Consider the following 11,504-nt stretch of genomic DNA (forward strand, 5'->3'; position numbering starts at 1 on the left):
GCATTTATGGTTGACCCTGTCCGATATGAAAGAGAAGGACAGGGTCTGCCTTATGGATGCCCCGCTTGCGCCTTCTGGTCTGTTCGGCGACGCCGTCAATTCCGTCGTCGACAGATACCAGGAGGCTCGTAGACAGGCGGCGGCATTCCAGCGGTTTCTCCCTCGCCGTTCTATAGCTCTGGGGGCTGCTGGGCGGGAGCAGCCCCAGCCGGGTACCAGCTCCTCATATAGGGAGGTCCAAAAACAGAGCGTTGCCTCTCGCGCTCCCCCGCAGCGGGACCGAGGACTGCGGAGCTCTAAGTCGGGGGCTTCTAAGGCGAGGCCCAATCTGAAGGTCGTGCTTCAGTCTAGGAAGCCCTCGATGAAGCGGTCCTGATATTTTTAAGCCCAGGACTGCTGAGGGCGGCCCCTACTGGGGAAGAGCGGGGTGCACCGCATTACACGGTGTCCGTCTCTCCTCAGCACCCTCAGGAGATCGTTCTGCTAACCCTGCCAGTGTTCAAGGGCGCAACGGTCTCCAGTGAGTGTTTCTCTCAGAATTTTCTGCCCGGGAACGTAGCGGAGCTGAGAGCCTCGCCACCCCTCCGGGGGTCTCTCGAGCAGCTAGCTCGGCCATCTCCTGCTGGTCCTCCACTTCAGAGCACCCAGCTAGCAGCTCCAAGCACACCAGAGGCCAGTCTCGAGATACAATATTGTAATAGGTTGTTTGCACATGACGTCACTGATGACGCGCAAAATGCAGCTGGAGGGCAGGAAGTGATTTTTATCTCCATAGGAATCACTAGCAGAAACTCAAAATGCCAGTGTTTTGCGTTGTTTATGGAAACGCAAAACACTGGCATTTTGAGTTTCTGCTAGTGATTTCTATGGAGAAAAATCACTTCCTGCCCTCCAGCTGCATTTCGCGCGTCATCAGAATCATGTGATTGCAAACAACCTATTGGGAAAACTGTATTTCGTTGGGTCCTGCAAACTGTTGAAAGAGGCTATCGCATTCAGTTCGGTGCTCTGCCGCCACCTTTCAAAGGGGTTTTCCTCACATTAGTGGGCCTCGAGCAGGCTCTGGTATTAGAACAAGAAGTGAATACTCTCTTGAGGAAGGAGGCCATCGAGATGGTCCCTCCTCTCGACAGAGAGTCCGGGTTCTACAGCCGGTACTTCATTGTTCCAAAGAAGGATGGAGGGTTGCGTCCAATTTTAGATCTGCGGCTATTGAACCGCTCAGTCATGCGTCTCCCGGGAGTTCTAGAGAGAGTGCGTCGGGATGGGGTCCATCTATTGCTAGTAGCCCCGTTCTGGCCGGGCCGAGTATGGTTCTCGGACCTGATTTCTCTCCTCGACGGCACTCCATGGGAGCTTTCCACCGTGAAGGTGAAGTTGTTGTATTTCCTCAGCGACCAGCACGGATCAGCTCCAGGCATGAGAAGACCAGGAAGGCCAACCAAAGTAGTTTCGCTTTCACAACGAAAAACAGCGCCTTCACAACATGGCGGCGGCGGCAACAACAATACTACAGCGAGAATAAAAGTTATGCCTTCTTTCTTTGCGTGAACGCGTAAACATCTCTTTGGATTTGAGACTTCAGTCTTTGCAACTTTACAGATCTTCTTTATGCACCAAGAGCTTGTAACACTCCAAAGAGAAAGGAAAAATTGAAATCGCATCATATGACCCCTTTAAATGATCTATAGCTATGCTAGAATGGATGAATGCAGTGGTGGATTTATTTATTTATTAATTTAATAGCTGTGTTAAAGCCTTAAATCTTAATAATACAAGATCAGTCACATTTGCATGCAGATGTTCACCATAACACATGCTTTGTTTCCAAAAGGGGCTCTTAATTGATTGAATCCACTTTATCTTTGTTATTCTCACAAAGGTGTGTGTACTGTATGTCGATCTCTTAGATGAGGTTTGGTGGTGTGAATTATGCATGCAGAACAAGCGCACTCTGAATTGAGAAGCTGTCAGGTCTGTTCGAATCTGGAAGCTGGCTATGAATTGGAGATGCTTTTACTCATGAAAATGTTGCGTCTTTCTCTTTTCCTTCCTTCTTTTACCTCTCTCTTTCTCTCTCTTTCATTTTCTCTCAACCAGAGGTATTCCATTTTCCAGGTCTGGTTTGTATGCAGTTTGTTAAGCAGTTGAACTAATTAATGTAATGGGATGAAAAGAAGAGATTTAAGAGCGTATTTGTACAGATGAAGAATGATTCAGGCTTGAAGGAACTGAGTGGAGCAATTAAATATTCACACAAGGGACTCTCAGTCTGTTTTGTGGGGCTCACACTCACTTTGTTGTTGTTCTCTTATTGAACTAACAGATTAGATCTATTTTTGTAAGTGCTTTTATCCAAAATAGATGACACAGATACAGTGATGAAATTGTTACATTTCTGAAAGAAACTAGTTTCAAATCAAAGAGGTCTGTAATACCTGTAGTAAGCTATCTGCATTCCTATTCATATCAATGGCAGTTGCTCATCTGTTTCAGGACTTGCTAATGCTTGATGTTGCTTTCTTAAAAAAAAAACTGATTTGCTAACAAGCTGTGAAGGCTTTGATATAGGACAGAGTTATGCTTTAAGCAAAGCCATAAGTGTGCCCGACCGCAAGTTTCCCAAAACCCTTCTGATGTACCTTGTTCAGCAACTTCTTTAAAAGCCTGAAGGGGAACACAGGGAGAATGCTGGAACTGACTGTACATTTCAGAGCCAAAAAGCCACAAGAAGCAATCATCAGGATCCAGTCAGTTTGGAAAATTGTGCAAAAATGTGACAAATCAGATCCTGTGTGTGCTGCAGTACAGTTGTTTTGGTGGCAAATGGAAAATATTTCACAGTTTAGATTTTTCTTCTTTAGTTATAGCACCCCGTAGCATCAGAAAAAGATGGCATCCTTCATCAGATTGGTGTCTTGGTGTCCTTCTGTACCAGGTTTTGTAAAGGTATTTTAAATTGAGCTTATAAGAATCAGATCAAGTCAGTATGGGCCAACCCCTGCCAAAAACAGATTCATTAATTCTTTCATTCATTCATTTGTCATTTAAGACAATTTGATTGTAGTCCAAATATCTCTGGGGTTATTATTAAAAATGTAAGTGTGCTTATTATAGTGACAATTAGTGTCAGAAAATGTTGTGCATAATTAGTGGGAGAGATTTTAGAGAAGGGAAAAAAAAAGTTAAGAAAAATAAGAACATCCCAACAAATACAACAGGGTGCCATCGGCTGCATTGTGTGTTACCTGCTTTAATTCAAGACTGAAAATGACGAGGATGGAACAAAATAAAATACAAGGTAATCATCTGTCTGGTGTTTCTACTTATAACTATGGCCTGAGCACATCTCAGATGTTTTGTACACAGTACAGGGACTGCTGTCTGTTTGATTGGCTGTTACACTGTATGTTCTTGTGGAGCAGACATACCTCATGTCTTTACCCCCATGTGTACCTTTTCAGTAGGCATGAAAGCGGGTCAGAGAATTCATGGAATTGTAAATTAAAGGCGTTTTCAGTATATAACTAATTTAGTCCAGCCACAGGGTCCCTAATATCGCAATGGTGTGACCACATGAAGTCTGTCTAATTTGATTTCTTTAATGTGTCAGCATTTCACAAAAAGCTGTATTTCAATGTAAACTGGCTGGGCTATGCAAAGCTATATGTGTCAGAATACTGTGCGTTGATTATGAATATGTTTGCTTGTGGGTGTTGTAATAGAATGAATGGACAATAAAATACATCAGGAATGTAGAAGGTGCTTCCGAAATCTATATCTGTCCGAGGAAAAATACTGTAAATAAATAACAGCCAAATTTTTGTTACACTTTTTCAAAAGCAAATCTTTAGCCAGTCTTGCCTGAACTACTTCAAACCCACTGTCTGTGTGAAGGTTAAACACATTGGGGTGAATGCAATAAACATTTACACCACTTTTGAGAGCAGTATTTTAGCACAAAAACACATTTATTCAATAACCTTGTGCCGTTTAACCACACACTCTTTGTTGTATTAGTTATTGTCATTCTTTTCAGCACAAACTCACCTTTCTATGTTAATTGGGCTTATAGATTGAGCCTTGCTCACAAAAGTCAGTGCTATTTGGCTGGTGCAATTAACATTGGGCTGTTCACCAATCACAGAAATGGTGGAATTGACTCACTAAATGATAGAGAAGAGCATTATAGTCAGTCATATATCTTGCATGGTGTAGACAAGCATACTTTTGGCATTTTAAAAAGCCGATTTAGGTGATTTGGGCAAATTTACGGCATTACCTGATATGCATAATTTCTTTAGTGAATTGAGCATTAAAACAATGCAGACAGCATGTGCAAATAAACAGCGCAATCAGAGAGTGCGATTCATTATTGGGAATTCCAGTATTTTTTTAATTTTTTTTTTACAGTTCACAAGCTAACGTACCTGAATTCATTCACTGACATTGAAGATAAAACGTTTCCTCAGGTTGTACGTAACTGCAATTACTGCCTCAACGTCAAGGTCTTCCTTTGTTCAGACGGTCTGGCTTGATTCATTGGTCTGAGTGAGATTAGCTTTGGGTTCAAGCTTCTGTGTGAAATCAAGGACATGCAGGTGTGTCAAGCACTTCCATTCATTCCAGACCACTCACTCTCCTTCCTGTTATCACTGCAATTACCTTGGAAATGTCACATATGTTGTTATATGCAAACGTACATAACATTTTTATGAGTCAAGATGAAATTATCTCTGTTTTACATCATTAGGGGAAGAAGGTATAAATCTATACTTAAAAGCAGGCCTTATCCCCATAGATATGTGTTGATTGAGTGTAATTAAAGAAAAGTCAAGTGAAGGTTTATTGTTGTTTCTGTTATAGAGTAATAAAATAAACTGTTTCTCAAGTGACCTTGGTTGAGAAGCTTAGCATGAGCCATGCAACAGTAAATGCAACAGTAAGGCAACGTTATAGAATAGTAGATACAATAACCACAACCTATACAGTATACAGAGACTGCCAGTGTAAACATTATATACATTCAACAAATATGAAACATACACCATACTTTATTATTGCACTGTTGAAAGGAGCATTAATTCCGCTGAGAAAATAAGCTCTTTCACAGTCTTTGCAGCAGTACACAGACTCTTGAGCTCGGAGGGAGCTTGTGTCATGGTTCTTTCCAGTGTTTTTGATCTGTCATACCATTTTATGGAACTTTTCTTTTTCATTGTCACCTTTGACTTGGTTGTATTGGTTTATAAGGCACTAATCCTTGTAAACATGCTTTAGAACAATATGCATGTTTAAAAAAAAAAAAAAAAAAAAATTTTACCTACACCAATTTTACCGTTGTTCTGCAAATTTTCATTTCAATGGCAATCCATACGATTTTGTGTCAGCACTAAAGATTTCCCCATCCAGGTTTCACAACGGTTCAAGTTCACACAGATATTCATCACATTGACCAACAGAAATCTGCTTGCTTTATAAGTTATTTCTGTGTTAGCTGACCTTCATACATTGCAACACTACTGACAACTGACAGTGGACTTCACTGAACCACAACTCCATGGCTTTTGACTGTTTGGTGTATTTTTTCTAGCATTAAGGCTCTTGTCCTGAAGTGCATTGGGTCTATATGAGAGATTTTGTTTCTATTCTGAATATCTCCCTGTACAAATGATGTGTCGTCTTCTTCTGTTTTGTGGTGTAATTCAAACGCAATAGAAACAATAATGACTTTAAACGTCAAACTTTATTGAGACTGCTGCAGCCCTGTGTCAAAATAAGGCATACAAGTCTCTAACGAGTTTAGTTTGGAGGTATTGTTATACCATCAGCCGAAAATGGCATTTGGCCTTGCAAATAAACAGTTAAAAGTACATATGTAGGTTTTAAACAAAATTACATATAACACAACTAAATATAAAGGGAAGGGGGTGTTCTGCAGCTTTGCGATAAAAAAAAAATCTCAGTAAATACAAGCGCATAAAATATTAACCAAATGCAATTATCACATATTGCTGTGGCTAGCAATCACAGTTCTGCTGAGCTGAAATAAAAGGCTACTTCGTATTGCCCACTTTGCTTTGAATAATTGATGATACCCTCCAAACAAATTTACGGTATCTTTAGAAGTTATTGCCGAAGATAAGAGTGGAAGATTCAGGCTATTTGGGGAGTCAAGTAATCACTAAAATTTCTTGCTGATAGAAGAGCTCTCTCATTCTCTCTCTTTCTCTGTGTTTTTCAGGTTGACATGCTTCGGCCAACAAAAATCACAGGCGTCATTACCCAGGGGGCTAAAGACTTTGGACATGTTCAGTTTGTCGGCTCCTACAAGCTGGCTTACAGCAATACTGGCGAGAGATGGCTTATATATCAAGACGTAAAACAGAAGAAAGACAAGGTAGGATTCTTTCTTGCACATTACCACGTCAAAAACGTATCTGAATCACCTTGATCTAAAGGCTTTTTTTGCTAAATCTAAACACTACTCTAGATAGTCATTTATTTCATATACCTGGCTTCAGTGGACATGTTTACATCCCAAAGTCAATGAAAGAAGCACCCCCTTGTCTGGAATCAGGGTTGTATTTTCTCCTCCCATCCTCTCCTGTCAGCACTGTCCCAGGGTACCTGGGCAGACTCTGTCTGTCTCTCTCTCTCTATGGCCTGCCTACAACCAGATAACGGTCCAGATCTGCCCGGCCTCAGTGAAGAGTGTGCCAAAAATGTTTGTTTACAACCCTCTAGTGGTCACTAAACAAATGTCCAGTCCATTTGCCTGAGCTTGTCTTATGAGGTTTCTGGCGTTATTCTAAACCTAGCAATGAAGCTGTTTGTTTGTGTATGTACATTCTGGAAACATACTTGCCAGTTTTTGAAAAGGAAAAACTTTTATCAGGGAGTCAGGGTTGTTAAAATGAAAAGCTAAGAGATGGCTGAAACATGGCTTTTAGCAGTAGACATATGTCTCTTTGTGACCTTAATATTTGTAATGTTTGTCACACAGCCCTGTGGCACAGCTCTTATTTCAGTTCATTTTTAGCACTGAGATAATATTTGTATTTGGCTACTGCTATAAGGATGTGTGCCATGGTAAGGAAAGAGAGCTGGTGAGTATTAGCTGGCACAGGGTCAGCACCTTGGCAAGCCAAGCACAGCATGGATCTTCAGATAAAAATGTGAAAAGCCAGAGATAGCTTCCTGCGATTATAATGAGATTATTAAAACCTGATCTGCACCCCAGTGTTTCTCACTTGTTCTTCACTGATTTTTCCTCAGATTTCCCAAAGTTCTTATCTCCAGTTATATGATATAAAGCTACATCTCACAAAATGTTTAATCATACTTGCTAGTAAGATGCAATATACTGTAATTTCTAGGTAGAGTATAGAAATCACAGTAGAATCCCATTTTAAAAACACATTTAATTATGGAGCCAGCAGTTAGCGTGAATATTCCAGTGCTCATTTTGTTTTAAATCATGGTTCTTACGAGGATGAAACAAGATTGAGTACCTGCAACATGACCTGATTCCATGTGAGTGGTCATTTTCCATTTTCTGTGGAGAAGTCGTTGGCATAATGCTAGAATATGTTGAAAGTGGTAGTAAGGTTGTTACTATGCTGTAACTAATGTTCTGAGTAGAATTCAGGGTGTTACTATGAAGCTTCTAGGGTGTTCTGGGTTGTTGCTAGAGCATTACACTGTAAAAAAAAACAAAACAAAAAAAACATTACCAACCAACCAATTGCCTAAAATAAGGTTTGTGGTTAACACAAGCTCAACATATTTTCACGTTTTATTCTGTGAAATAAAATATATCAGCTATACCCCACTTTTTTACTGTGTGTGTGTGTGTGTTTTATGTGTTTTACTTGCTAACAAGTTGCTAAATTGACAACCTACAGAGGTTGTTGGAAACATAAAACGTCCTCATGGCGAATTAGTAAAATCATCACTTACTATTCTGCTTTTACAGCTTCATAGCTGTTTATAATCATGCACTTGCAAACTATTCTAACTCAAAGATTCCAACTTGAAGATTTTAAAAAGTAGGGCTGATGCGATATCTGCAATATCGCAATACCGCGCTATTGACGAGCCAACCGCAGAGAAGTGCGCAGCAACCGCAATATTTGCTTTTTTTTTTTTTAAGGTTACGCCCTTCTCGTTTTACACTTTGTGCATGTGTACTGAATATTAAATAAGTTAGTAATGATAACATGTGTACCATGTGTACCATGTTGTTTTGTACAGATGCTCCATAGATTTGCACTTAACATGCCTAAACAGACAGTGAATGAAAGAGAGATCGACTGAGAGTGTGCGATTACCTACATCTGTCCTTCAGGCCGAGTCATATATATTTGTGAATGAAGGTTGTCATGTCCATGGAAATCGAAATTTCTGTCTTAGCATCGATGCAATGCTGGTCAGCCGGCACTCAAAATTAACATGATTTCAACAGCGTGTTTCATTACATCTCTCTTTGAATGAATCAGCGTTTTTGAATGTGTAGTTGAATTAACGGTTTAAAGATTCCCTCAAAGACAGTCCCTTGCCACCACCTCGTGGCACAACAATGTAACTGCACTGATGACAGCCCGTCTAGAATCCACAGGTGAAATATCAGCAGAAAGTCTCTTGTCCAGTCAGATTAAAAGATCAGAACTAACTGTTATACATAGGCTAACAACAGCCCAACCATCTTATTGTCAGCTTTATGTTCTGTTATGTGGACCCTTATTTTGACATTCTCTTCTGTTTACTTCACTTCCTGTTTCAACGCTCTATTTAGTTTTGGTTTAATTGGTTTCTGAATATGGCCTTGTTACATCGTAACACACACACACACACAGAATAAATATAGCACACTATTGAGCCACTCAAAATTACTGCAAGGGAAATTCCTTCACCGCGACAGCACTATTAAAAAGAGATTGAAAGAGTTCTCAGAAGCTTAGTGGTGGTGGTGTTGAAGTAATGCGACCTTGGTGTAGTTCATCTGTAGCCTAGCTTTAGCTTTTTACTCCTGCGGATTGCACTGAAGCTTTTTAGATTATCTTGGTGAAATAATGTGCAAGAATGAAACTTTTTTTGGTCACAGAGCTTTTCTGGAAAAATCGTATTGACTTCTTGTCAATGGAACCAGAATGATGCTAATTTCCAGATGACATACAGTATAAAAATATGTCATTCTTTTAATACTCTGTAGAAGTAATGATAGTGGCGAGAGAAAGACTGATGACAGAGTTTGTAAATTAACGTATCTGTTTCCCTGTGATTTGCTTGCACTGCACCTGTCAAAAAAGAGACACAAATTGACAAGTTGTCATTGTCCACAAGAGAGTGGCGTCAATGCATTAACAAATAGTCGTTCAGCTTGGTTCTGTAAACACTACAAGGATTAAATGAAAATTGATTCGGCTCTGGTTGTCACTCCCCAATATAACCAACTCTGAATGTAAAGAATGGCATTAAGCACTCAAAAGAGGAGTGACAACAACATTTAGCTGTATTGTATACCCATGTGTGGCCCATTATCGCTTGTAGTCTGTTCCTCAGATCTTACTCTGCCTTTGGCCAAAACCCAAACGCATCTGAATGTGCTTAGCCTCAAGAGACACGCCAAATCATTTAAAACAAGGCGTTTTGCTAACACACTCACGTAATGCTTACTTACCCCATATTTTCTACACAAACAACACCTTAAAAACAGATTTTACCTGTTTTCTGTCAAAATTCATAAGCCCACTTGAAGCTGTTGGCAGTGTAGACACTGTGATTGGCATGGTCATGCAATACCCATCATTGATTAGCCTCGGGTCAACGTCAAGGGGTTAATTAGCCTGTGAATAGAACTATTCCCTCACAGCCAGTGGGGTCAATAGCACATTAAATGGCAGTAAATAAGATCACGTCCCAAGATTAGCTGCCACAGGATTCCCTTCCCCCATCCAAGCATGTTGCCACATTCCCTTGATGTGGACGTGAAGAGAGAGATAAATCTCTGTGGTCTATATCAAGATGGCGCCACAAATGGCAGCAATGGCGCTGAGCTCCGCAATCATTCTTCTTATATAAGTTTTTACCAGAGATGAACTCCTTAACATTAAGCAACACATCCCAGACAATATTTTTCCGGTCTTTGATTATTCAGAAGTTTTGTTGGAGATTGTAGTTGGAGGTGCAGCGGTGCTGTTCAAACGCACGTACAGAAGCAGAAGAGCGCCGGTGTGCTGGTTAAGCTCATTGAGCGCGGCTTTTGATCTGTGTTCCCAAGCATTCATCTTGTGAATGTCCATTCCCTTCTTAACAAAACGGATGAACGTCTTCTCCTCACCCGCATCAGCAAGGATTGCAAATTCTGATGCATTATGCTTCACTGAAACCTGGCTGAGTGAAGCCATTCCAGACAAAGCGCTTCATCTGCCGGGCTTCCAGCTGTTCAGAGCGGATCGCATCGTCAAGTTAACGGGGAAAATGAGAGGTGGTGGATTGTGTTTCTTCATCAAGGAAAGTTGGTGTTCAGATGTAACAACGCTGAAAAATATATATTCTGTCCTAATTTAGAGGCACTCTTCATAATCTAAACCTTTCTACTCGCCGCAGGAGTTTTCCTCTTTCATTAATGTGAATGTGTAAGTTCCTCCAGACATGTGTGTGAGCACAGCACTGCAACAGCTGGTTAAACAAATAACTGAAATGGAGCAAAGGTACCCAGACTCTCTTTTAATCATTCTTGGAGATTTTAACAAAGCAAATCTTTCCCGTGAACTGCAAAAATACAGACAGCACGTTACATGTCCCACCAGAGACAGTAATATATTGGATCACTGTTACACCACAATAATGGATGCATATCACTCTGTCCCACGGGGAGCTTTGAGGCTCTCTGATCACTGTCTAGTTCATCTCATACCAACCTACAGGTAGAAACTGAAATCAGCTAAACCTGTATTAAGGACTGTTAAAAGCTGGACTAATGAAGGAAAGCAGGATTTACAAGCCTGCTTCGACTGCACTGATTGGAGTGTTTTTGAAGCTGCAGCCACCATTCTGGATGAGCTCACAGATACTGTAACTTCATACATCAGTTTCTGCGAGGAAATGTGCATTCCTACCAGGACATTCCTATCATTCAATCATGATAAACCATGGTTTACTGGGAAACTCAAACAGCTTTGTTACGCTAAGGAGGATGCTTACAGAAGTGGGGATAAAATCTTGTACAACCAGGCCAGAAACAGACTGACAAAGGAGATCAGAGTGGCTAAAAAAAGCTACTCCGAAAAGCTGAAAAAACATTTTTCATTCAATGACCTGGTGTCAGTATGGACTGGTCTGAGGAACATCACCAAGTACAAGACACCACCCCCGCAGTCTGTGGAGAATCAACAACTGGCTGACGATCTGAATGTGTTTTACTGCAGATTTGAAAAGGATCGTCTACCACCCCCCATCCGCTCTGATCTGCACTTCACACCTTCACCTACCACCCCTGC

General features: G+C 40.8%; 1 protein-coding gene across 1 annotated transcript in view; it reads left to right on the forward strand.

Annotated features, from left to right (window-relative positions):
• Window positions 1–11,504, forward strand: part of LOC107753185 (EGF-like repeat and discoidin I-like domain-containing protein 3) — a 199,392-nt gene that overhangs the window by 166,418 nt on the left and 21,470 nt on the right. Inside the window, exon 8 of the mRNA XM_016569310.1 lies at window positions 6,245–6,400. Within this exon, the coding sequence (XP_016424796.1) occupies window positions 6,245–6,400 (156 nt within the window). The remainder of the gene's footprint in view (window positions 1–6,244; window positions 6,401–11,504) is intronic.

Source organism: Sinocyclocheilus rhinocerous, unplaced genomic scaffold, assembly GCF_001515625.1.
Source record: "Sinocyclocheilus rhinocerous isolate Xijiao unplaced genomic scaffold, SAMN03320098_v1.1 scaffold3063, whole genome shotgun sequence".
NCBI classification, from domain to species: Eukaryota; Metazoa; Chordata; class Actinopteri; order Cypriniformes; family Cyprinidae; genus Sinocyclocheilus; species Sinocyclocheilus rhinocerous.